This window comes from Mus caroli, unplaced genomic scaffold, assembly GCF_978045245.1.
Source record: "Mus caroli unplaced genomic scaffold, Mus_caroli_1 scaffold_2, whole genome shotgun sequence".
Classification (NCBI taxonomy): domain Eukaryota; kingdom Metazoa; phylum Chordata; class Mammalia; order Rodentia; family Muridae; genus Mus; species Mus caroli.
This window is the reverse complement of record NW_028227257.1, coordinates 14,453,544-14,480,697: the sequence shown is the minus strand read 5'-3', so window position 1 is coordinate 14,480,697 and position 27,154 is coordinate 14,453,544. Positions and strand designations below refer to the sequence as shown.

The 27,154-nt window shown below is 50.7% G+C and overlaps 1 protein-coding gene across 1 annotated transcript; it reads left to right on the top strand.

The window, feature by feature from the left end:
- Nucleotides 1–3,089: 3,089 nt before the first annotated feature.
- Cd40 (CD40 molecule) lies at nt 3,090–18,441 on the top strand. Its single transcript, XM_021155570.2, has 9 exons — nt 3,090–3,217; nt 9,766–9,844; nt 10,403–10,528; nt 10,764–10,910; nt 11,192–11,285; nt 13,451–13,512; nt 16,429–16,515; nt 16,617–16,648; nt 17,502–18,441. The coding sequence occupies exons 1-9, from the start codon at nt 3,167–3,169 to the stop codon at nt 17,691–17,693; spliced, it is 870 nt and encodes a 289-aa protein (XP_021011229.1). The 5' UTR covers nt 3,090–3,166; the 3' UTR covers nt 17,694–18,441.
- Nucleotides 18,442–27,154: the final 8,713 nt, after the last annotated feature.

The following is a 27,154-nucleotide window of genomic DNA, read 5'->3' as shown; positions in this document are numbered from 1 at the left end:
TACACGACAGAGTTAAAAACTGAAAAAAAGATTAGCTCTATATCATTTTTTTCATTAAACATGCATACAATGTATACAAACACACCCCACACACATATAGACCTATGCACATACACACATACATATGCATACATACACAAGCGCACACATGCAAATGTGCACATGAGTACAGTATAGTATGTAGGAAAAGGAAGAGGGAACGGTGCCATTAAGTGATGAGGAGCGGCAGGATGCAGGCTAAAGACTCCTCAATGGAGCCTGTCCTTTGGATACCAGAAGCTGTGAACTCTGACCTCCAGGCGTGCACCTGTGCCTCCTCCCCAGCCCCCAAACCCCCACCCTTGCTTCTCACAAAGGCCATTTCCTCCAGGATCTGGAATCCTGGTTCACTGTTCTTCTTGGCATCCCTCATCCTACCTCTATTGCTGGACCCTTCTCTCCATGGAAAGCTGACCATTGCCCCCTCCCCTCGAAGCAGCTCACTACCTCTCCCCCTCCTCGCACTCCTCTCGGCCCCACACCCTTCCCGTTCCTTCCCTGGGCTTCACCACAAGCGTCTCCTAGGGATGTGTATGAACTGAAATATCTTCCTTTTATCTTGTCTGGTCTGCACCCCATGGGGCAACCCGAAGGCTACTATTTATTCTTTCACACATTAATTTAAGATGCTTTAATTGCCGCTATGATATGTTTTATGTAATATAATTAATGTTTTAATTCTGTTGGACTGGCTTCCCCCAGGCAGTTTTGCGAAGGGCCCAATTTTGGAATCAAGCAAATAAGAAATAAGCAAAAGCTGAAGTTATCTAGCAATGCTCGCCCCACCTCCACTCCCACCCCCACCCCAGCTTCCAGGAATGAAAACCAGACTTGTTGTCCAAAGGGGATGAAACATAGAGAAGGACAGCGTCATTTTCTCCTCATCCTGGATGTCTTCGGGTGGCTTTAATGGAGACTCCTGGGCCCTGATTTGAGTGTTTCTGGCCTTTTTGAATGTGGCCAGCAATGCTTTCTACATAGGAGGCCGCCATAGCTTAAGGTCAGTACTGAGACCACCGGAGGCGTGTCTGTCTGGCCATCTTCTTTGTGACAGAGGTTTTTCCTGGCGTGAGGATTGACAACCTATTCACACACTAACTGTGAGGCTCTGAGTTAGGACAGCTGCAGAGGTGACAGGACAGGGGACTCCGGATCAAGCAGCAGACAGTGTAGAGGAACCTGACACCCCAGGTATGCTCCACAGTCAATCATCTGGCCCTGTGCGCCTCACAAAGGCAAATTCTTCTGAGACTTTTGGGTATGGAATGAAGATAAATGAAGCTATTACTGTGCCTTTGCAGCAAAGGCTGTGTGGTGGCTTGATTGAGGATGGAACTATAGTCTCCTATGTTTGAATGTTTGTTCCCAATTAGTGGAACTGTTTTGGAAGATTAGGAGGTATGGCCGTCTTGGAGGAGGTGTGGCCATCTTGCAGGAGGTGTGGCTGTCTTGGAGAAGGTGTGGCCGTCTTGGAGGAGGTGTGGCCTTCTTAGAGGAGGTGTGACTGTCTTGGAGGAGGTGTGTCGCTAGGGTTTTGAGGTTTCAAAGGGCTATGCTAGGTCCAATCTCCCTCCACCCTCTCCTACAGCCTGTGGCTCAGGGTGTAAAGCTCTCCGCTACTGCTCCAATGCCATGCCTGTCTGCTTCCTGCCATGATGATCATGGGCTAGCCTTCTAAAACTGTAAGCAAGCCCCCAGTTAAACGCTTCCTCTGTAAGAGTTACTTTGGTCATGGTGTCTTCATAGCAATTGAGCAGCATGGAAGACAGCCTCCAAGCCTGGGGTTAATGTAGCATGCCTGCCTTCCCCGGCTTCCTTTTTCTTGCAGCCTGCTCCCTCAGCATGGCTTGGATGTTCAGTTTGCAGGATCAGTATCTCAAGCATTAGCTAGTTCAAGTTCCTGGGAGGGAACTGAGAAGGAGAGTCCCACTCAAGTGAACTTGATGCATCAGACCTAGAGCTTGGACCAGAACCCAAGCCATCCTAGCTGCAGAGCAGATGTGAACTCTGGTTCAAAAATGGTGGTGGTGGTGCGGGAGGCATGGGGTATAAAGACAACAGAACAACCTAAGTTTGATATAGGATCCCACATGATGGGGGGAGACAACTAACTCCCCTAAGATGTTCTCTGACACCCATACACTCTAAGAGGGGAGGGGGTATGAGGAGGAGGAAGAGAGGAGGAGAAGGAAGAGGGGAGGAGGGGGAGGGGATAAATATGAATGATGAATAGTGGGTGGTACTGGGAGAGATGACACTCAGGGTAAAATGCCCGACATACAAGCATGAGAGTTCAGATCCTTTTTCCGGAACACCCCTCAGCCTCCAACCCCCGCCCCCCGAAAGTTAATGGAGGAGTAGGGAGGGTCTCTAGTTTTCTATCATTTCTCAAGGGGCCTTTGACCCTATGAAAGGCTGGTCCGTACACTAAATGCCTGTCTCCAGCCTCTGGATGGAGCTGGGATGGGATAGAAGTTGGTGGAGACACGTGGGTGGCACGCATGGCTAAGAGGATGGGATGCTGTCCCCTACTCATGGGAATTTCCTTCTCAAGAAAGAGAAACTGGGTCGGGAACTCATTTCCTTGAATCGCCTCCTGGCCCTTCAGCTGTGGTCTTTCCCGTTTTCTGACTTTGCGGTGACACTGGGGACTTCCTTAGACCTCTCTGGAGATGCTTTCGGTTCTGCAGAGATTCCCAGGGGTATTGGGGGTAGGGTGGGGTAACAATAGTGTCCCTGTGGCGCTCCCCAGTCCCTATAGTAATCCTTCACCCCTCTGCTATCTTGCAATCAGGAGAGTCCTTAGCCCTGCTATAGGTGGCTTTTGAGGTCCTGGATGCGAGGAGGAGGACTGGGGCGGGGGTGTCGGGTAATGTAAGAAAAGGGCTCCTTTTGGGACCCTGCCTCCTCCAGCCACCTTGGTGCCCATCCCTTAAACTCCTGGGGACAATCAGACTCTTGGGAAGGTCCTGGGGAAATCCCTGCTCAGTGACTAGCTAAAGGCCCACCTCGATTGGTGCCCGAAGACCCCGCCCTCTTCCTGGGCGGGACTCCTAGCAGGGACTTTGGAGTGACTTGTGGCTTCAGCAGGAGCCCTGTTATCTGGCTCTTCTGATCTTGCCCTGCGATGCTGTCTTTGCCTCGGCTGTGCGCGCTCTGGGGCTGCTTGTTGACAGCGGTGAGTGGCTTCTGTTCTAACCTCCAAGGGAATTAGGGCTTGGAGAGTGAGAGATGGAAAGGGGAGACAAGACTTTGGAGATGAGAGATCTTCCTACTTGATTTGGGAAAGGCGGGAAGCGGTGAGTAGGATGGGCAAGATCTCTCGAGTCTTGACAAAAAAAAAAAAAATGAGGCGGGCTGCTCCTCTTTCCTTCCAGAAGGTCGGGGTTCTGTTCCACGAAGCCCACAGGGGAAGTTTAGGGAGAGCATTCCTCCACAGCGGTGCCTGGACAGCTTTGTCTGACCCAAGACTTGGCTCAGGAGCTGACTGCAGAGACTGGAAAGGGTTAGCAGACAGGAAAGCCTGGCTAGGGGGAAGGGCGGGTCTGGCCTGTTTCCTGTCACTTTCCCATTGTGGACAGATGTCTGCCACCTGTGGTTATCTTCTCCTTGCCAGTTGGGGCCACTTTGTCTAGGGAATCTTGTGCAAACAAGACCCCAGGAACTTTTTAGGTAAGAGGTAATTTACTAACCACCATACCTGTATCATAGCTGAGCCAATCTAGAGAAATCCCCAAGTTTGTGCCTCTGCCTCATGAACTTAAGGTGGTACAGGAGACACTGAGGAGGGAGAGGAGGAGGAGGGGGAGGAGGAGGGGGAATAGCTTTAGAGCCCAAGGAAGCATAAGAGACCAGACTAGGTTTCCCCAGGCACCAGCAGGGCTCAGACCCAATCAAGCACATCTTGGGGATTTCTAGAAGCCGGCACTTGATTCGCTTTTGGTTTACATGCACTTCTGCAGTTCCTCATTCTGGAGCCTGGGAATCCCCTGACCACCCGAGTCTCGGCCCCTCTCCTCTGGCGAGGCTCCCCTAGCTTTCAAGCAGGGTAGATTCGTTCTGGTTGGAGACAGGGACTTCGGTAACTTCAGGGGTTCTGAAGGTGTCATGGTTCAGGACTGGTTTTCTGCAGCTGGGACAGTCAGTGGCCTAAGCACATCCCTGTCCATCAGCCAATGCCACCTATCCCAGGTTGGTCTAGTTGAGAATGACTTTTCACATTCTTCTGTTCACGCATGGTTTGTATATATGCGTACATCGGTGTGGGAACACACGTGTGCTTGCATGCGGTAGCCTGAAGTTCATCTCATGAGTCATCCTTGGACATGGTTCCTTCTTAGTCATCCACACAGGGTCTCAAGCAAACCCAGAGCTCCCCATAGGGCTCTGGGGACCCTGTGCTTCTGCCTTCTGAAGCTGGAGTTACAGGGAGGCCACTACAAAGACCTGGTGTTTGCGCGTGTTTCTGGAAATCTGAACTCTGGCCCATGCATTTATATGGCAAACACCTTGAGAGCTCAGCCATCTCTCTTGTCCTTGAATCTCTGATCCTCCTGCCTTCACCTCCCTAGTGCATACACCACCATGCCCTGTTTTATGTGGCACTTAGAATAGAACCTAGAGCTTCATGCATGCTAGGCTATACCAACTGAGCCACATCTCCAGTCAGAGGACATAGACTCTGACATGTGGCCTGCCAAGAATCACCGTGAGGTTAGCCACAGGAAAGGAGCAGAAGCGAGAGAGTTGCCTTACTAGCTTTCAATTTTTACCCCAAGCCAGTGGTTCCTTTCACAGAGGTGGTCTAAGACCATCAGAAAACACAGCTATTTACATTAGGATTCAGATCAGTAACAAAATTACAATTATGAAGTAGCAACAAAAATAATGTTATGGTTGGGGGCACCACATGAGGAACTGTAATGGGCCCCAGCGTTAGGACAGTTGAGAACCACTGCTCTAAATAAGACTTTTAGGGAGACTGGACGCAGGAAGACGGTGAGGTGAGCGAGAAGTGGATGAGGGCCTTTGGGAGAGATGGAGGAAGAAACAGGTGTGATGAAGGCTAGTCTGGACCACTCAAGAACAAAGTCTGCCCTTGTGAGTCCCAATCTGGGCTCCAGGGAGGGGCTGGGCCCTGAGAGAAATAGCAGGTGCTCTTTACTGACCTCTTCCTGTGCAGGGGGCTGTGAGGGAGACTGCATGTCACCTTCATTTGATGTCTCCCAACGTCTCTGTTACACGGATGACCAAGATGAGGCTCAGAAAGGGGAGGGGTTTTACCCAAAGCCTCTCGACATGGATATGAAGCTATGTCTGCCTGACTTCTGAGCCTGCCACTCACGCGGCAAGGGGTCTTCAAGCTGTGGCCCTGAGACCTTTTGTGGAGGAAGGTACAATGCTCTGGGGGCTGGAAACTGGGGCTGACTGGCCATCAGAGGGAAAGTGTCTTTTCCAAAGGTGCCATTGAGGATGTCCACTGTTCTAGAAGGAAGGGAGGAAGGAAGGAAGGGAGGGAGGGAGGGAGGTGGGAAGTCTCAGAGAAGATAAAACCCAGGGATGATGCCCTGTTGGGGGCAGGTGCTTTCAGGTACATTTCATTAAGTGATTTGCTCAGATACCCAGTTTGAGTGAGAGTTCTCAGTTTGCTGGATTCTGGACAGTTAGACAGCTACCAGGGTGCAGGACACCAGGGCAGACCCCCATCATCTATGTGTGCTGATTAAAGCTGCCATTTTCTGAATACTACCTTTGCTATACTGCCAGGCCACACACCTGTGTTCTCTCACCCTTCACGGGTCAGCCTCCAGGGCAAGTGTTACAATCTCATTTTAAAGATGAGAACACAGGGCTAGAGAGATGGCTTAGTGGGTAAGAGTGCACGCTGGCTGCCATAGCCACATTGGGCTGGTACATAAATTCAACAAGAATAATAAAAACAAAGGAAACATAGTCTTAGAGAAGAAAAATAATTAGAATGGTGTACTGGCTGGTTTTGTGTGTCAACTTGACACAGGCTGAAGTTATCACAAAGAAAGGAGCTTCAGTTGGGGAAATGCCTCCATGAGATCCAGCTGTAAGGCATTTTCTCAAATAGTGATCAAGGGGGGGGGGTCCCCTTGTGGATGGTGCCATCTCTAGGCTGGTAGTCTTGGGTTCTATAAGAGCAGGCTGAGCAAACCAGGGGAAGCAAGCCAGTTAGGAACATCCCTTCATGGTCTCTGCATCAGCTCCTGCTCCCTAACCTGCTTGAGTTCCAGTCCTGACTTCTTTCAGTGATGAACAGCAATGTGGAAGAGTAAGCTGAATAAGCCCTTTCCTCCCCAAGTGCTTCTTGGTCATGATGTTTGTGCAGGAATAGAAACCCTGACTAAGACAGATGGGATAAGGAGTGATTTGTCCCGTTCTCAAACGTGGACTCCACACAATCGGTAACTGTGGTTGTTTCTAAAATGTAACCTGGCTTCAAGGAGCACACGAGCAAGCCGGAGGGCTAGCTCTGCAGTTAAGAGCATGTGCTGCCCTTGCAGAGAGCTGGAATCCGATTCCCAGCTCCCACATTCCACAGCCCCAAGAGATATCTGATCCCCTCTTCTGAGGGTACTTACACCCACACATGTTCATATTCCTATATCTACCTATAATCAAAAATGAAATAAATCTTGTGGCTAGAGAGATGCTCAGAATATTGTTGCTCTGGGAGAGGACCCAGGTTCAGTTTTCTAGCACCCACGTGTGGCCCACAGTCATCCTCAACACTGGTTCCAGGAAATCCGGTGCCCTCTTCTGACCTTCAAGGGCACCGGGCACGCATGTGGAACATATTCAGACTACACTTGTACACATAAAATAAATAAATCTAATTATTTTTAAAGTCTTAAAAAAACCCCAAAACACCGTCGCCTAAAACCTCAAGGAGAGGGTTGTGACTGAAGCACTTGTCATATAAGCCTGAGGACCTGGGTTCATTTCCTGGAACCCATGTAAGGTAGTGTGTGGTGGCAGAAGTCCAAGTCTGACATCCTAAGGCTCCTACTGTGAGACAGGAGAACCCCAGAAGCTTTCAGCCAGCCAGCTGGGCATATGCAGTTTTGCAGGGCGTGGTGGCACACGCCTTTAATCCCAGCACTCAGGAGGCAGAGGCAGGTGGATTTCTGAGTTCGAGGTCAGCCTAGTCTACAAAGTGAGTTCCAGGACAGCCAGGGCTACACAGAGAAACCCTGTCTCAAAAAACAAAACAAACAAACAAACAAAAAGATGGTGTTTTAAGCACAGTAGGAGATAGCACTGACAGCAGTGTTAGCCACTGACCTCCGTATACTTCCAGTTATGGCAAGAGCACGCTCTAAGTCACAGACAGGGCAGTGGGCATTGCATGTGCACACACACCAAAACACTTTATGGTTCTTAAAAAAAGTTTCTACACTTAAAAAAAAGTAGTTTTCGTTATACTTATTTATTTATATATTATTTGTGTGCATGCATGCATGCTTGAGTACCACAGTGTGTGTGTGGAGGTCAGAGGACAAGTTAGGGAAGCTAACTCTTCCTACCATGTGATTCTTAGGAACTGAACTCAGGCTGTCAGGCTTGGCAGCAAGAACCTTAACCAGCTGAGCCATCTCTCCGGCACCTCTCTCTCTTGTTTGTATTTTTCTTTTTTAAAAATATTTTTTCAAGTTTTTTTTTAAAAAGATTTATTTATTTTATGTGATTACACTGTCACTGTCTTCAGACACACCAGAAGAGGGCATCAGATCCCATTACAGATGGTTGTGAGCTACCCTGTGCTTGCTGGGATTTAAACTCAGGACCTTTGGTCAGTGTTCTTAACTGCTGACCCATCTCTCCAGCCCTGTTTGTATTTTTCAACACAAGGTTTCTCTGTGTAGCCCTGGCCGTCCTAGAACTTGCTCTGTAGACCAGACTGGCCTCGAACTCAGAGATCCACCCGCCTCTGCCTCCTGAGTGCTGGGATCAAAGGTGTGTGCCACCACTGCTCAGCTGACTCTTTCTGGAAGTGTTACAGCTCCGCTCTGAGGGAAACTTTTCTCTGAGTGTCGTAGATGTGAGGAGAAATCCCGAAAGGCTTCCCTGTGGAGGTGTTGCAGCTCTGAAGGGAAAAGCATCCTGGCAGCCAGGGGATACGGAGTATCACAAAGTCCCACAGCGTGACAAACCTCACACAAGAGTGGCTGCCTCCGCCCAGGGGCGAAGCAGCAGAGAGCTGAGCTGCAGGCTGCTTAGGCAGGGTTTCCTGGGGGAGGAGTTCTCCAGGGTTGAGTCCTCCAGGGCGGGGATTTGTGAGATTTCATGCTCAGGATTGGTGGGTTCTCATAGTTTTTTTTTTTTTTCCCCAACTAGGAAGTGGGCTCAGACCTTTCCTCCTAGAGTTTCATTGTTTTTTTTTTTAAACATAATTTTGTTTTTATTTCATGTGAATTGGTGTTTTGTCCTGCATGTTTGTCTGTGTCAGATCCCCTGAATCTGGAGTTACAGCTGGTTGTGAGCTGCCATGTGGATGCTGGGAACTGAACTTGCGGCCTCTGAAAGAGTAACCAGTGCTCTTAGCCATTGAGCCATCTTTCCAGGTCCTCCCAATCCTTTTCTTATTCATTTAAAAAATTACATGTATGTATGTATGTATGCACGTATGTTTGTATGTATGTGCACACACACACACACACACACACACACACGGAGGTTAGATGCTAACTTTTGAGAGTTGGTTCTCTCCTTCCATTTCTGGGCATTGAACTTCTGGTTATCAGTCTTGGGATCAAGCGCCTTGATTGGCTGAGCTATCTCGCTCCTTGGTTCTTCAAGGAGTAAGTCTCTGGCGCTAGATCATAGTTAATGCCTTTTCCCCTTTTTTCTCTTTTTGAGACAGGGTTTCTCTGTGTAGCTTTGGCTGTCTTGGAACTCACTCTGTAGACCAGGCTGGACTCACAGAGATCTGCCTGCCTCTGCCTCCTGAGTGCTGGGATTAGAGGCTTATGCCACCACCGTTGGCTAGTTAACACCTTTGAAAGACTTGCTACCAACCCACCCCAGGCTTAAAAGTAAAATCAAGAGCAGACAGAGCGAAGGATCTCAGCAAAGAAAGCTACGTGTCGAGGCTTAATAACCCTGTTATGAATCTGTTGAGTGTATTTTTAGGGTTTCTTTTAATTTATAGGAAGTGATACTGGCTGTCCTCTTGAGGCAACAGTAGAAGATTTACAGTTAAAAGAAGTGTATTTAAATTAGCAAGAAGCAGCTCATAGCATGGGTGGTCCCCGGATGTTGTAGAAACAAATGTTGGGAGTCCCGCCCCTGTGGACTCTGTTCAGTGTTGCCCTCTGTGGGGTGATTCTTATCCCTTTGGTGGCAGGGAGCTGGGGACAGAAACTGGGAGAAGGGCTTAGGCCAGCTTGAGCCAGCAGTCTCGGGACTCTTGAGGAAGAACTGGAGTTCTCCCTACCTGCTGTGTCTTTGGGAGCACTGAAGAGTCCTGTGCATCTGTTCGGATTAGAGGGTTCTGAGTTCTTGCTTTGGGAGATGGCAGTAAGACAATGTGACAGCAGAGTAAAAAACAAAAACAAAAACAAACAAAAACAAATAGACCTCACATTGTGGGGGCTCACTTTTCTGCTTTGGATTTCCACATCAGCTACAGCCTGTGTCTTGGTTAACTTTCAACATGCCCGTGGAAGATCCCTTCCAGCTGCCCACTTCTGTTTTTAGGTCCATCTGGGGCAGTGTCTTATGTGCAGTGACAAACAGTACCTCCATGATGGCCAGTGCTGCGATTTGTGCCAGCCGGGTGAGATGCTAGCCCTCCTGCCCTGTACCAAGACCCTTTCCCTCTTGGCTTGCTGGTGGATGCAGACCCCATATATAGACTGTGAACTCAAGTCTAAAATGACCCGTTTCTCCCTCTTCTTTGATGCCAGAATACCCCAAGCTGTCCCGTCCCTTCCATCTTCCTTACTCATGTAGGGTCTGAGATATCCATTCCCAAGCTCCAACCCCCTCACCTCCAGTCCTGGCTCACTGGGTTGTGACACAGTCTGTCACAGGACGGCACAAAGTGTCCCTTAAGCCAGCCACAAGGTCACATTCACCAGTAAGTGACCCACCATGGGGGTGGGGAAAGTCAGGGACTGAACAGCAGGTGGCTAAAGAGACTGAGACAAGACCCACCCTATCATTGGTTAGGGAGAGGTGACCCTTATACCTTGTCCAAGGATGACACTTTTCGAAAAGTGATGACTGATTGGAGAAGAAGCCGACTGGGGCTTGTAACAGGGGCTGTGTTACCTTGGGGTGCCCTGTCCTGCCCTGCTTGTACCCACCTGCCTCATATCCTCCTGTTTTTCAGGAAGCCGACTGACAAGCCACTGCACAGCTTTTGAGAAGACCCAATGCCACCCATGTGACTCAGGCGAATTCTCAGCTCAGTGGAACAGGGAGATCCGCTGTCACCAGCACAGACACTGCGAACCCAGTGCGTGGGGCTGCCTGGGAAGGGGTACTTGAGAACTGGGTTGATGTTCCTAATGCTGAAATCCCTCTGTTGTCAGTGGCCAGGGTCTTGCCTGTGAGCAGGAGTCTGGGTTGAAGGGGCTAGTTGACTGACATCTGTACTAGGACGAGTGAGAAAACCAGCAGATGATGTGAGAAGTGGGGTCCTGGCTGCAGCCCAGCGGGTTTTCCCATTCTTCCTTCTCATCTCCGCTCAGATCAAGGGCTTCGGGTTAAGAAGGAGGGCACCTCAGAATCAGACACTGTCTGTGCCTGTAAGGAAGGCCAACACTGCACCAGCAAGGATTGTGAGGCATGTGCTCAGCACACGCCCTGTATCCCTGGCTTTGGAGTTATAGAGATGGGTGAGTGGCCTGCCTGGGGAAACAGCTCTGTGGGTGGGAGAGCTGGGGTGAGCTTTGGGTCTCTGGCCTCCAGAAGCTGAGGGTAGAGAAAGTCCCACCTGGGCTGGGATCTTTCATTTGGATTCGGACCTGGGCTGTGGGCAGCTTCCTGCGGGGTTGTGGCCTTCAGGGGCTGTGTTACCTTGGGGTGCCCTGTCCTGCCCTGCTTGTCTGCTGGCTCCCTTGGGAGTCAGACACCGTGGCCCAGGTGTCTGCTCATGCGTCTTCCCGCATCCTCCCAGCCACCGAGACCAATGATACCGTCTGTCATCCCTGCCCAGTCGGCTTCTTCTCCAATCAGTCATCACTTTTCGAAAAGTGTCATCCTTGGACAAGGTATAAGGGTCACCTCTCCCTAACCAATGATAGGGTGGGTCTTGTCTCAGTCTCTTTAGCCACCTGCTGTTCAGTCCCTGACTTTCCCCACCCCCATGGTGGGTCACTTACTGGTGAATGTGACCTTGTGGCTGGCTTAAGGGACACTTTGTGCCGTCCTTTTAGCCTGCTTCTGCTTAGTTAATAGAAGCCTGTTGATCTCCATATCCTCTTGAAGTCTCTTCTTAAAGCATCCTGACACTCGTGATGACACTCGTCATCCTGACACTCGTGATGACACTCGTCATCCTGACACTCGTACTCCCCTTTTCAGTTCACTTTCTTGGTGGGTATGTGTATGTGTGCATGTGTATGCATGTGCATGCATGCATGTGTGTGTGCATGCATGTATGAGCATATATATGCATGTGCAATGCATGTGTGTGCATGGATGCATGTGTCACCTCAGGCTATTTCCTCACTACTCCTTCAGAGAGAGAGAGAGACACAGAGAGAGAGAGAGAGAGAGAGAGAGAGAGAGAGAGAGAGAGAGAGAGAGAGAGACAGAGAGACAGAGAGACAGAGAGACAAAGACAGACAGAGACTCAGAGACAGTCAGAGAGACAAAGATAGAGACAGAGAAAGAGACAATCAGAGAGAGACAGAGAGACAGAGACAGAGAGACAGAAAGAGACAGAGAGAGACAGAGAGAGAGGTGAGGGGAGGGGAGAGGGGGAGACAGAGGGACAGAGAGACAGAGGGACAGAGAGACAGAAGGACAGAGAGACTGCTAATAAACAAACAAACAAACAAACAAACACATTGACATACCACTCCCCTCTGCCATGATACACACATGCACACACACACACACACACACACACACACACACACCCGCACGCATGCACATACACACACCCCACACTGGTTTCTCTTGTGGTTGAAATAGTGCCTGCTTGCAGCTCACACTCACCGTCCTCACTGGTGGGTTTAGTTGTTCATAGAGGTTCCCGTCCCGGAGTCAAATGTGCAACCGCTGCACTGTCCCACTTAGCTGGTGCATGCTGCTGTTTCAACTTTTATACCCTTTGGGGACCCTTCTGATCTTCTCTGGGGACCCCCAAATCTGCCTCAGTTTGTGTGAGACCCTCAGGGATGCCCCTAATCTCGGGAGGCTTCAGCCGACTTGTAAAGGTGCTGAGGGCCTTTTCTTTCTCACACAAGGCTAGAGCACGTACGCGTTTTCTCTGAAGCCTCTCTTCCACCACATTCCGGTTTTCCTTCGCCATGTCCCTTGCCATGTCCCCTCTGTCCCCTCCTCCTAGGACCTTCCATCCACACCACACATCTCCACTCCTGTCCTGCCTCTGGCTGCCCACTCTGCTGCAACATCTCCCTCAGGAGCTGTGTGGGAGCAGGTCCTCTCACCAGTCAGGTCACTCCCTAGCTGCCTGCCTGCAGCTGCCCTCCCTGGAGCTGCTCATCACCGCACTTGTCACCATGTGACTCCCCTCCTGTCACACTGTTCCTACTTAGCTGGGTCCCACTTTCCCATCCTTCAATGCCTTCTGATGCCCCCCTTCATGGGGAAGTCTTCCCAGAAGACCCTGAAAGCAGAGCTTCTTAACAGGGACCAGTTTGGCTCTCTGTGGGGCGTTGGCCACATCTGGTCATCTTTTGGATGCTGTACTTGGCGAGGAGGCTGTTTCTGGCATTTGGTTAGTGGAGGCAAAGGTGCTGTTAAATAGTCTGTGAAACAAAGGCCATTTCCCAGCACAAAATACCTGCAGATGCCAAGGCTGAGAAGCCCCACCTGAGACCAAACTCATGCCCTCCCCTTGCTGCCTTCTAACCATCTACACTCCTGGCCATTTCCATTTCAATATGACCATAACCTTTCCTTTCTGTGGGTTTCCCTTCTTCTTCTTCTTCTTCTTCTTCTTCTTCTTCTTCTTCTTCTTCTTCTTCTTCTTCTTCTTCTTCTTCTTCTTCTTCTTCTTCTTCACTTAATGATCATCTTGGGATGCTGCACTCTAAGTCACGTGCTCAGTGAACAAGGACTTACTACTTGCTGGGTGACTCCCCTGGGCTTGGAAGTCTTATGGTGGGGAGCCCTGTTTCTGTCTGTCTGTCTGCATGTGTGTGTGTACATGCACATACATGTGTACACATGTGTCTTTGTGCAGCTGTGAAGATAAGAACTTGGAGGTCCTACAGAAAGGAACGAGTCAGACTAATGTCATCTGTGGTGAGTCCAGGGGAGAATGGCCTTGCCAAGTGTTTGGGAAGCAGGGAACTGGGGAGAGACTGAGGCACGCAGGAACACTGACTGGGGGTAGGAGTGAGACCAAGAGGCAGTTTGGGGTACAGTACCTTAGCTTCTGTCTTGGGAGCTGGGTAAGTCACATCCCTTGTCTGAGCCTCAGTTTCTTCAATTGTGAAATAGGCGGACAGCAGCTCCTTCCTCCGTTACCTGGGTGGTGTAAGTGGCAATGGAATTTTGCAGTTTGGAAGCTGCTGCCCCTGGCTTGAGGTTCAGGTTCACTGTGACAGTGTCGCCTGGTAACCTCAGTTTGGATGCTAGGACGTAAAACTTGACCATCCCCTAATTGATCACAGCCTCAGATAACAATAGAGACCAGGCCACCTTTGAATGAGTGAAGACAGAGAAGGGTAAGAGAGCTAGGTCTGATGAGCGGGCCTGTCAGCACAGCTAACTAGAGGCAAGAGCTTTGTAAGTTCAAGGCTAGCCTGGGCAGCTTAGAAAGACACTGGTTCAACATAGAAAAGGGCTGCTGAGATGGGTCAGTAAGTTACGCTCTTGCCTGATGGCCCAGCTTTCATCCCCAGCATCCATGGAAAGGTGGAAGGAGAGGATCAGCTCCTAAAAGTTGTCCTCTGACCGCTGCATATACAGCACAGCACAGCACAGCACAGTGCAACGCAGCGCAGTGCAGCACAGCGCAGAGCAGCACAGCACAGCACATGTGAGTGCGCATACATCATGCACACACATCATACACATATCGTGCACATATCATGCACACACATTATGTGTACACACCATACACACATCATGTACATGCACACCCACAATAATGATAAATAAAAGTTTAAATATGTTTCTAGGGCTGGGGAGGTGGCACTTGCTGTTCTTACAGAGGACCTGGGTTCAGTTTCCTGAGCCCATGTCATTGCAGTATAAAACTGTCCATGACTCCAGCTCCTGGTGATCTGATGTTTCTGCTGGCGCTAGGCACATACATGATGCACTCTAGCACTTTCTGATATACATAAATAAAAATAGATACAAATTAAAAGACATCAAAAAAAAGTAAGAAGATAGCTGGGGGTGGGGCTCAGTAGTGGAGCAGTTGTCCAGCATGCCGAGGTCCTGAGTTAGACCCCCACACTTGCCCAGCATGTGTGAGGTCCTGGGTTAGACCCCCCACACTTGTCCAGCATATGTGAGGTCCTGGGTTAGACCCCCACACTTGCCCAGCATATGTGAGGTCCTGGGTTAGACTCCCACACTTGCCTAGCATATGTAAGATCCTGGGTTAGACCCCCCACACTTGTCCAGCATATGTGAGGTCCTGGGTTAGACCCCCACACTTGCCCAGCATGTGTGAGGTCCTGGGTTAGACCCCCACACTTGCCCAGCATGTGTGAGGTCCTGGATTAGACCCCCACACTTGCCCAGCATGTGTGAGGTCCTGGGTTAGACCAGTGCCACAAAGTAAAAAAGAAAATAAAAGTGCAGTCTCTTTGCTTTTTCTCAAGATTGCCTTTTTGTCTTGGAAAGGCGTGACTGGATGGAGTGTGAAAAGCACTCGAGTTCATGTGTAACATTTAAGAAGACATCGAGAAGGGACAGTAAGCAAGAGAAAACATTTTGAGATGATGCTAGAAAAACCAAAAACATGTTTTAAAAAATCTGGAACCAAAAAACATGTTGATGCACAACATAGCAAAATTTTAAATTAAGTAAGAGCTGGGCTGGTGAGATGGCTCAGCAGGTAAGAGCACTGACTGTTCTTCCAGAGGTCCTGAGTTCAAATCCCAGCAACCACATGGTGGCTCACAACCACCCATAATGAGATCTGATGCCCTCTTCTGGTGCATCTGAAGTCAGCTACAGTGTACTCACATATAATAATAATAAATCTTTAAAAAGAAAAAAAGTAAGAGCTGACCTTGCCAGACTCGAGACCCTGCCTACCTTCTTCATCCTAACCTTGGCCTTGGTTCCAATACAAGTTTATCTAAAAGCCAGGTAGCCACCTATGAACCTGTGTTAGTTTCACTGGTGTCTGCCTCCCGACCCATGAGCTGGGTGTGGTGGTACAGGCATGAGAGCCTCAAGTTTAAGGCCAGCCTGAACCACTTAGTGAGACCCTGTCTCAAAGAGGACTTACCTTTATGACAGTGTGTGTGTATGCACCCCTTTTCATTTGTCACTTAAAATAGCAGTGCAGACACAAGAGATACTTTGTTTCTGTCTGCCATACTTCCATAGCCGATGTAACTAACAATTTGGGGCTAGTGCTGCACAGCACAGTGTAGGGAGGGGTAAAGCAGGCAGGCAGGCTGTCCCTTCACCACACAGCTGACGAACACACCAGATGGAAAGTTGGCTCACTGGGGGCTTCTCATTCCAACTGCAATCTCCCAGGGCTAGAGACTGCTCAACGGGTAGGAGTATTTACTATGCAAGCACGAGCTAGGTGTGGCCACACCACATGTGACTGTGACCTTAATACCACGTGTGTGTGTGTGGGGGGGTGGCACTAGAAGGAGAATTGTAGGTTGTTGCCTCCCAGACTAGCTCCAGGCTCAAGAGACTCTGTCTCAGCAGAAGGTGCAATATGGTGGATCAGGACACCCGCATCCTCCTTTGGCCTCTGCATGTGTGCACAGATGCACACATCTAAACACATACCAGGTCCACATACACCGTACCCCCCCACCACACAAAGATGGACTCTTTCAATTTATAAACACTGGCACATACCATAAAGCGTTTTAAAAGTTCCCCTAGTGACCACATTACCCACAATGCTACTGCTTAAAAGCTCTGACTTGGATTCTGGGAGTGTACAGATGCTTTGGCCACGGAGTGGGAGCATCTGCCAGTGGGGTCCACTCAAGTCTGTTTCTCCAGGTTTAAAGTCCCGGATGCGAGCCCTGCTGGTCATTCCCGTCGTGATGGGCATCCTCATCACCATTTTCGGGGTGTTTCTCTATATCAGTGAGTGCTCAGGAGAGGAAAGGGAGGGAGGGTTCAGCCCTGTCGAACCAGCCTCCTGACTCACCCTCGCAATGCCCCACACCCCTTCTTCTTCTCACTAGAAAAGGTGGTCAAGAAACCAAAGGATAATGAGGTAAGCCATCCCCAAGGGAGAGATGCTGGAAAGAGTGATTGGTGGGCAGTGGGGGAGGCTCACGGTGTAGGGAGACAGACTCAGTGAGCAGAGAGCTTGTATTGGATCCCTGAGTTGGACCCATGGAAAAGGCCCGTCATGCCCACGCTGGCGGGGGGGGGGGGCGGAGGGGGGATGGACACAGGGATCTTAGGAGCTTGCTAGCCAACCATGGGCTACTCCAGGTTCCAAGAGAAACCCTGACTCGGAAAATAAGGGTTAAGAGTGCAAGAAGACACAAGATGTCAACCTCTAGCCTCTAATAATGTGTACATGGGTGTGTGGACCCTCTACGCCATGAGCATACACCCAATACCACGCCACACTCCGCGAAAGCACACGCGCGCACACATGCCTAAACAGGTTTAGGGTCCGTTCCCTGGAACATATAGGTAGGCTACTCACACCCCCACCCAGCCCTGCTCTCAGTCTCCATCCCTTCCTCCTACACAGTCACTTCCCCTTAGGGCAGAGCTGGGCACCACTGGCAGAGAAAGTCTGGCTGTGCTTTCCTCCAGCCTTGAATGCTGGGGATGGGGGGCGGCGGTGGGGGAGGGGGGCGGATCCCGCCTTCAGGGGCCAGTAGGTGGAACCAAAGGGGCAGTTTCTCCTGCTGGTCGGCAGTGGCTCTGGAAATTTCCTGCCAAATTTCATGTGTCCAGCAGGGGGCAGAAGGCATCCAAGAAATCAGCTTTGGTACACCCCCCATCCTCCCACCCCATTGGAAAGGACTTGAAGGAGGGATTCTATTCCTCAGAGGCAGGATGGCTCTGTGGCTAGAGGTGACATTGGATCTTATACCTTGACTCCCCAGATCTTACCCCCTGCGGCTGTACGGCAAGATCCCGTGGAGATAGAAGATTATCCCGGTCATAACACCGCTGCTCCAGTGCAGGAGACGCTGCACGGGTGTCAGCCTGTCACACAGGAGGATGGTAAAGAGAGTCGCATCTCAGTGCAGGAGCGGCAGCTGACAGACAGCATAGCCTTGAGACCCCTGGTCTGAACTCTGGAACCGCTTTGGAGGCGATGGCGATGGCGATGGCTCGGGAGCAGGGGCCTGGTTCTGAGGACTGCTTGCTAACCTTTGAAGTTTGAGATGAGCCAAGACAGAGCCCAGTGCAGCTAACTCTCATGCCTGCCCCGTATCATTTCTCAACTTGCTTTTTAAGGATGGAGGGAAAGCTCGGGCATCGGGGGTCCACAGTGATACCTACCAAGTGCAGCAGTGCAGGACCCAGAGACGTCTTGCTGTGGCTTACACTGTAAGGAGTTATGGACACAGGAGTCCGTGGCCCGCAGCTTATGCTGCTAGAGGGCACCTGGTTGCCCATCAGCAGGGCACTGGCTAAATAAATCTGTAATTATTTATACAATGGCATCTCAGAAACTCTAGCAGGTGGGGCAGAAAACAGGTAGTGGAATGATGGGTAGAGAAACAGCTTTTAAAACACATTCCAAGGCAGGTAAGATGGCTTTTGTGGGTAAAGGAGCTTGCTGCCCAAACCTGATTACCTGATTTTGATCCCTGGGACTTCATGGGAGAGGACCAAATCCAGAGGGTTGTCATTTGACTTCCATGTGTGCTCTGTGGTACATGTACCCCGTGTGTGCACATGTGCACATATCCTAAGATGGATGTGGCGGTGTATTGTAGAAATTATTTAATCCCGCCCTGGGGTTTCTACCTGTGTGTTACCATTTAGTTCTTGGATAAAAGACACACTCAACCTTTATATTTACAATAAACCTTAAACAGCACAAGAACTGGGCACCTGCCTACCCTGTATGCTATTAGAATCTACTTTCCTATCGATAACCCCCAGTTATTGCTTACTACTTAATATGTTTCATTGGGGCTGCTCTTATCTCCGATTGGCCAGCCCCAGGTCCATGTTCTCTTAAACTCTCCTAATCCATGGTGGCTTCTCTTTCCTCCATTCACCTCTTCTCCCTCTTGGTTCTCTTCTAACGCCAAGCCCAGGAATACTAAGCCCCACCTATGTCTCTTCTGCCCAACTATTGGCTGCTGGCATCTTTATTTACCAATCAGAAATAACTTGGGGTCACTTGGGGGGTTGTCTACAGTACAGACGCCAGGTCTTGGGGCCACAAACCCATTACAATACACAGCAAGATCAAACCCCAACAGTGGTGCATGCCTGTAACCCTAGCACTCAGGAGGAGGAGGAGGACTAGGAGTTCAAGGCTAGCCTTGGATATATAGTGAATTCAAGGTCAGCCTGGGCTACATGATTGTTTTAGTTAGGGTTTTACTGCTGTGAACAGACATCATGACCAAGGCAAATCTTATAAATGACAACGTTTAATTGAGGATGGCTTACAGGTTCAGAGGTTCAGTCCATTATCATCAAGGCAGGAACATGGCAGCATCCAGGCAGGCATGGCGCAGGAGGACCTGAGGGTTCTACATCTTCATCTGAAGGCTGCTAGGCTGAAGCTGACTTCCAGACAGCTAGGGTGAGGGTCTTAAAGCCCACACCCACAGTGACACACCTACTCTAACAAGGCCACACCTCCTAATAGTGGCACTCCCTGGGCGCCTAGCATTTACAAACCATCACAATGATACTGTCTCAAAAACAAACATTAAAGAGCAACAACTTCTCCCAACAAACCGAACCATACACACAAAGCCACACATCCTTCAAATGGTTTCTATATACGATGTAACAGTATGTAAGCAGGCTGCATATTATATTTGAACACAGTGTGTATAGATATGGAAGGAAAGCTAAGATACCGTGAATGCCTGTGTGGGTAAAACGAAGCATTGAAAATCCCAGCTTCGACAGAGGTCTAGCAAGATGGGTCAGGGCTAGGAGCAGCAGCTCCTGTGAAGGCTCTGGGTTTAGTTTCCAGCCCTCACACAGGGCTCACAGCCATCCAGTTTCAGGGGATCTGACATCTTCTGACATCTATGGACAGTGCACACATGTGATACACGTATGCCACACAGGCAGAACACTTGTACACATAATATAAACGAACTACCTTTTTAAAAAAAAGAATGGTGTGGTCTGAGGTGGGCGGGTGGGAGTGTTGTGTTTCCAATAATGCTTCATTATTTTTCCAAGAGAACAGAAGATTCATATAATGATTATATAATTTAAAAAAAACCATCAAACACGTACAAAGGAGATGAAGGGTGGACATGCTGGGCTTGCTGTCTTGTTTGCTGTTAGGTTGAAAGAATTAGGGTCTTTTCTGAGCTTAAGTAAGAGTGTCCCCAGACTGCTGTGTCTCCAGGGAGTTTTGCCTGTGTGGTCACAACCAGCAGCAAGCTTGCAAGGCTTCAGGTACACAGAAGCAGCCTTGCAGGGCAGGCAGGGTTGGTGTGCCCCCCTGTTTTGCAGGGGCGCAAATGGGTAGAGAGAGATGGAGTGACTTGCCATCGGTGACACAGGGCTGTGCAGTGGCCCATGAACTCTCGGCTCCAAGCTGCTCCAAGATCTGGCTCTCTGCTTTCCAGAACCTAGGCATGGTGGGCGACAGCTTTCAGGGAGATCCTGGGTCCCCCACTGCCTTCTGACCTCCCCAATGCTTCCCAGTCAGATGGTGCCCTCTCCTGCCCCACGACAACATCTCGGGATAAAAATAGACCATCCTGTTCTCTTTTCCTGCTGTGCCAACTGTAGGGGAGCCTAGCCAGGAGGAGCAGCAGATGGAGTGGGAGCAGAGGGGAGGGAAGGAAGGCCGGGGGACAAGGAGGGGAAGGAGGAGACATGCTTTAAAGAGGGTTCCCGCAGACTCCTACTGCGGTTTAACCAGTGGGTCTCAGACTGTTTGGATCCCACTGCTTAGAGGGTGGAGCTGGCAGTGGCTGGTCCTGATGGAGGCTGGGGATGCTGGGGGACGAGGGTGCAGCTGAAAGCCAAGAGAAGGGCACCTGGCTTTGGCAGTCTTCCCAGAAGAGCTTCTAGAGCCATTTGGTGGCACCAGGTGGAAGCTTCAGTTTAGAAAGCAGAGGGAAGTATGACAGAGGGGGAGGGGAACTTTAGGGTCTAATACTCATCCCCTGCCTAGAGCCCAAATGTTGGTGGCGCTAACTTCCATGGCAGGGTGTGTGTGTGTGTGTGTGTGTGTGTGTGTGTGTGTGCGCGTGCGTGTGCGCACGTACACGTGCATGTGTGTTGGATAGAGGCAAAAGACTCATCTCCCACCTGTTACCTGAGTGATCTTGGGCCAGTCACTGCCACCTTTGCCTCTGTTAGAGGGCAGCTGTCACACCCTCATGGCAGGTGCTGGTGGCGGTGGTTGCTTCCAGACTCTCCTCCAGGTTACAGGTTCTTGGATTTGAAGGAACAAAGTGACCAACTGTGAGGGTTGCTGAGAGACAGATTGCTGGGCCGCACCTCCCATGTTTCTGGCTCAGATCTGGGACCAGGACCAAGAATTTGCATTTCCAGCAAGTTCCCCAGGTGGTCCTGATACTGCCTGATCAGAGAACACACTCTGAGTACAGCTGCCCTTGGCTCACATTGCTGAGTAAGCAGTGGGTTTCCTGTTGGCTTTGGGATTGATGCTTGGGGCTTCCCCCGTACTGGATACTTTTGTGGCTGTGGTGGCTGCAGGCCAGGCTGGGAACAGTTAGGAGTTAGTTAGTGCCCAGGAGCACACACTATCAGTCCAGCTATTTGAGATAGTGTCTTATGCATGCCAGGCTGGCCTGAAACTCACCACACGGCAGAGGAGGGCAAGCTGACCCTCCAGTGCTGGGGTTATCAGCATGAGCCACCATAAACAGTTCAGTGCAGTTCAAGGGACTAAACCTGAGGCTTTATGCATGTCAGGCAAACACTATGTCAGCTGAGCTGCCTCCTATCCCTGAGGGGTGACCACACCCCGTTTCCCTAGAGTGATGTAACCTCACACGCCCACAGCCTGCGCATGGTCCTGCTGCTTTCTGTCTGTCACTTTCTCCGTTCAACGTGTTCCCTGGCTCAACTCCCTGACTCACTGTCTGCTTACATTCATGTGTCTGGTCGGCTTCTGGAAGTTTCTTTGGAAAGTCTGCAGAGCCAAGCATAGCAAAGTAACTTTTGTATCTTTTAGCATCTCTCCCAGAGGGAAGAGGTGGGCAAGCTCTGTTTCTACAGCAGCTTAGCCTTGAGCTGTCTGTGATGCTGGGAGTTCCCTACAGTATGGGCTTCTGTCACACATCCCTGATGAATGAATGACTGGTTTTCTAAGGGTCCTGTCCAGCCTGAATGTTAAAGGGAGGACCAGCAAGTGTTGGGGTGGCAGAGATGGAGGGGTGCCTGTGATGCTGATAGTGACCAGCAGGTGGCAGCAAGGTAACACTCTAAAGTCCTTGCTGGCTGCTAGGCAGTCCTCTGCTTTGAGCTGGCTCTGCACAGGGCCCACGCTTTGGAAATGAGGCCTGTCCTCCTGCCTTCCTCACTCCTCAGCTCTGATTAGAACTTAACAGGCAGTCTCAGTCTGTACACTCATTCTGAGGTGTGGGAGCGTACTGCACCCATTTCACAGATGGGGCTTAGAGGCCAAACAACTTGTTCGGATTAGAGCTGAGATCTAAGTTCTCTCCCATCAAGACTGGGACAAAGGGGAGTCTGAGCTGGGCAACCAAGCAGTAGAGGACGTAGGGCTGGAGACTAGAAAAGATGAGGCCACCTGGGCCAAGATCCCTTCCCTGGGGCAGAGTCTATTGGCTCTTAAGGGTGCTTCTCAGGAGGAATGAGAGGGTTCTGCGTTGTTTCCCAACACGCAAATGCAGTTAATTTTATAGTTTTAAGGTCTTGTTAATTGCGAAAGACATCATGATATGGAGGGTTTAGGATGGAAAGACAGGGAATCTCAATGTAGTCAATCCTTTGGCACACAAGTGTGTGTGTGTGTGTGTGTGTGTGTGTGTGTGTGTGTGTGTGTAATTCTGATAGGAACATGAACAGGTCAGGTAGAGTGCTCTAAGCACACTCTCTTCATCCTCTGCCATTCAGGAGGTTGGATGAAGCCCTAGGGGCTTTGGCTGAACTTGTCACACAATGACCTGGGCCCAAGGCACTGAAACCCAAGACTTGGGTTTCACTGCTTTTGGGCAGCCCTACTAGGTACAATGTACCCTGAGGTGGTCCTTCTTCAGGGAGGGCGCACACAGATGCCCTCTTGCAGACTCAGGCTTGCAGTAGTTTCCTTGGGCAGCAGAAGTTATTAAAGGCTGTGCCCCGGAGGATTGCTCTCCCCTGGAGTCAGCCGGGCATAGAAAATTACAAACCCACCCGCCGGGGTGGGGAGATGCAGTTTTAATTTAAAAAGGGGGTGGGGAATCGTGCTGCAGTTTGGGGTGGGGAGGTCCTTCCTGAAGGAGGCTTTTCTGAAACTAGTCGGGTGGTAAAACAGGGATTCTAGAAAGATCACCCAGCAGGTGTTGCCCCAGGGGCAGTGGGCTGGGGTCTGTGCTTCCTCTTCTCCAGCACCAGGCCTTCTGTCTCTTGCTCTGCAGATGTGCCGGTCTGTCTGTCTGTCCCGCTGGGCCTTGGCACTCAGCTAGCCCCTGCCTCCTCCTCCTCCTCACACCAGGCCTCCCTCCCACTTCCTTCAGGGACCGTCTGGCCCTCTCTCTCTCCTTCCCACTTCCTGCCCACCTCCTTCATCTCCAGCCCCTTCACCACACCCGGGTTCTCTCTCAAACAAGTGTTATTGTTTTGGCTAATTATAAAAGCCATACTCCAGAATCACACCCCCATCGGAGCGATGCACAGGGCCAGGAAAACAAGGCCACCTGTGCGCCTCCCACCATCCTGCCAATCATAAGGTACGGTCCTTTCAGAATTGCTTTCTGTGTGCCACAAATAGTTTTTAAACTTGAGATATTATTACATGCACTGTTTTGTAAGCAGCTTTCTTTGCTTAGTGGGATACACCAGATGTCTCTCCGTGCCAATAAATATATAGAGCCACAACATGGTTTTAATCACTCCAGGTTCCATTTGTAATGGCAGGCTCCTGACTAGTTAGGGAACCCTGATATTGCTGGACTAGAGGCATACTCTCTTCTGGTCTTCCTCTGGAGCCTCCTGAGGGGGGCTCTCTCTCTCTCTCTCTCCATCATCCATTTTCTTTCCATCCACTCACTCCCTCTACTACTTTCTTGCCTCCATCCTTGACTTCTCTGGCCCCGGTTGTTCTCTTCCAGCTCTCTGCACCCCGCCGAGGGCTGAGGGGGTCGTCTGTGTTTAACACCCGCTCCCCTGTGTCAGACGTGTGCCATCTCATTAGCTAGCCTGTCCCCCCAAGTGAGGCAGGCAGGAGCCACTGTAGCAGCAAGAGGCCTAATTGAATGTAACTAATTATTCACTCCCTTAAATGGGCCTGGGAGGGACGGAATTACTCACTCCGAACTGGGGAGACAGGGAACTGGCCGGCTGGCAAACAAATCCTGGGGCCTGCAGAGAGGCCTCTCCTCGGAATACTAATTAGGGCAGGAGTGATGAAGGCAGGCGGGAAGGCAGAGACACCTCTTTTGGGTTCTGCCTTCAGTAGGATTTCAGGGGTCTGGAGGGGAAGGGATGCCAGTGTGGAGGATCGCGGGACAGCATTACTGTGTGAGTGGATGGAGCCTGAGCTGGGTGCAGGCTAAGTGTGTGGAACTGAGGGGGAGTGAGTGGGGCAGAGGTGCTGTTGGTCCCAGGAGACCCAGCTGACTAGGAAGATGCCTCTCTGGTCCCCATGGTTGCCAAGTGCAGGCTCTGTACTCAAGGTCAGAAGTCTGCAATACTGGAGAGCTCTAATATCTGGAGGACATGGTCATCCCACTAGGGTCAAGCTGGGGGCTCAGTTCTGGGTAGCTGCAGCTTGGCCCTAGAATTGTCCTGGGTGAAGACTTGATCACCCCGTTGGGATCTCTGCTCTGACACATGGGCCCGTGGGGTCCAAGCTCTCAGCTAACACAGACCCAGTGACCTCAACTCTGCTCTGATTCGGGACTGTAAGGAGCAACCTCACAGGGAGTCGGGGAGGTGGGACCTCAAACCTGAGGGGCTCTGGGCTACATTCCTTTGGGCTGCGCTTGGGGGGCACCAGGGACTGCCCAGATATGGAAAAGAGATGAATCAGGCTTGGGGAGGGGGGTTACAGACTAGAGAGGGGGTGAGGGGGTGCTGTGTGTGATTGGTTCAGTAACTGTGACTCCAGAAGCCGGTTTGCCTCAGAATCATCTTCTACATTACCTCATTCAGTCTTATCAGCCATCCTTTGACTATGTGTGGTTATCCTGGGAGAGTCAGGTCAGTTCAGAGAGGTTGAGCAAGTGACCCCAGGTCACACAGAAGTGGGTGTGTACCATTTCAAGCTTTAGCAGAGACCCAATCTCTCTATTCGTCTGATGCTGCTACACTTCTGGGATTGAGCCTGTCATCGCTTCTCCAGCAGGTGTTAATGTGAGTGGGCTGGCATTCTGTGTGTGCATAGTGGTTAGATGGCCGCCTGTGTGTCTGCCTGTGGGTTTGTGTGCGTGCGTGTGTTTCCTCCTGAAACGAGCTGGCTGTCCACAAATCCCCTATTCTAGTGCAGCAGGATGCCTCCTGCTGACTGTCTAGAGGAGAATCGAAGAGCTGCCCTGTCCAGTGCCCATTCAGTCCATGGTTCCCTCTCCTGTGTCTGGGGGCTGGGGAGGGGCAGGAAGATGTGTCCTGCCAGCCAAGTGAAAAGAAGCCCAGGTTAGTTAGTAACAGAGGTGACCACCACCACTGGGCTTTAGGGCAGGGGGGTCCTCCTCCCTTCTCAGCATTCCAGCTGCTCCTGCCCCCAGTGCAGGAGAGAGGGAGATGGACTGTTGCCTCATTACCCCTCCCCCCGTCGAGTAGGGCGTCATGTGAGCTTCACAGGGGGGCAGCAGATTTATGAGCCTGATGTTGATTCTGTCACCTTGCTGGCCAATCCATCTTTCTGAAGCCAGGGATAAAATGAAATTATCGTGAAATAAATCCATGCAGATGGTGGAGGGACAGGCAGGCCGGCCAGAAGGGGGCGGGCAGCGGAGGAAGCTGGGATCTAGGTGCAAGGCACTCCTGCCACTCCACTGAGTTCAGAGAAGGAACTTGGCTGTAACCCTCCCTCGGAGGTCAGGGTTTGGGACAGATCTGTGCCTTGGTCTTCAACTTTCTCTGGAGTCCCTGGAGTTAATAGGGCTGTCATCTCAAGGGTTCGAAATAAGACCACTGGGCTTCTGATGGAGTCCCGCCCGAGTCACCCGGGTGTCCTGGCAGAGCTCCTGGACCAGGAGATAGAAGTTAGAAAGGGGACAGAGCCAGAACTGGGCTCCTGTGTGATGTCCATCTGTAACTGTTCCATATGATCACGGCCACCAGTTAATTAGTGATCAATGGCCTACAGGGAAGTGAGAGGGCGGGTGGCTATGGTGGATTGTGGTTCTTGGAGATCCCAGCTGGGTTTAGTGTTAATTCTTCAGTTTCTGGTTCTCAGATGCCATTGTGTGGCTGCACAGAGCACAGTAAGCACAACTGAGTCCCAGTCTTGGGGCAGGGTAAGGGTTGAGGCAGTCTGTGCCAAAGCCCCGCCCCTCCCCCTTGCCGGTCCCTGAAGACTGGCTTTAGGCTACTGAGTCAGAGAGTGGTCTAGAGCTGAAGCCCTCAGTTCACTTGTGGGGCCCAGAGCACTGAGCCTGTCTGTCTGACCTTCCACCCACAGTTCCTAGGGAACCCCTTCTCCCAGAAGCTGGAAGCCAGTTGGGATACATCACTCATCTTCCCAGGCAAGGCCATCCCGTGGAGAAGCAGTGAGGTTTCTCAGGCATGCGCGGCAGCATCACTGGGTGGGGTGCCCTCCCCGCCTCCACTGCTGGCCTCAGGAGGTCACTGTGGCATTAGGGGTGATAGGGACCGGATCATTAGTACCCACTGCAATTGAAGGCTGGGGGGCGGGGGGAGGTTGATATCTGAGTGCAGCCCCTGGCTTACTGGGTCAGGGTGGGAGCCAGACTTGGAAGCTCTGCAAATAAGATGTTCTGTATTATCTGTTCTTGTCCAGGCCCAGGGCCTTGGGTATCAACCGACTCCTCCGAGGAGCTGAGAGGAGGGAGAGGAGGACTGAGGCCCTGGCTTTGGTTTAGCATCTGCTAGAATGTCTGTGTGTGTGCGTATGCATGTGTGCTTATATTTGAGTGTGTGTGCATGTATTTGTGCATGTATGTATCTTCTGTGTGCCTGTGTATGTTTGTCTGTCTGTGTTTATGTGTATGTATGTATGTTTATATGTGTGTGCTTTTTTGAGTATGTGTGTTCATGTGTGTGTCTATGTGTCTGTGTGTCCCTCTGTGTGTGCATATTTCTGGATGATGTGTGAAATCTTGTTTTCAGGAATGTATGTGTCTCCTGGTGGGTGTATGTGCCCTTTACTGGAGCATGCGTAGAAAGGCTCAGTTTGCTGCTCCTGTGTGTTGATATTTCTCTTTGGGGAGTCTATGTT

What these genes read in the sequence shown, in the direction of transcription:
- Cd40 (XM_021155570.2), top strand. Translation starts at nt 3,167, where the DNA reads ATGCTGTCTTTGCCTCGGCTGTGCGCGCTCTGGGGCTGCTTGTTGACA. An exon ending in GGGGCTGCTTGTTGACAGCG is followed by an intron (nt 3,218 to 9,765) that starts GTGAGTGGCTTC and finishes TTCTGTTTTTAG; the next exon opens with GTCCATCTGGGGCAGTGTCT. An exon ending in AAGTGTCATCCTTGGACAAG is followed by an intron (nt 11,286 to 13,450) that starts GTATAAGGGTCA and finishes GTCTTTGTGCAG; the next exon opens with CTGTGAAGATAAGAACTTGG.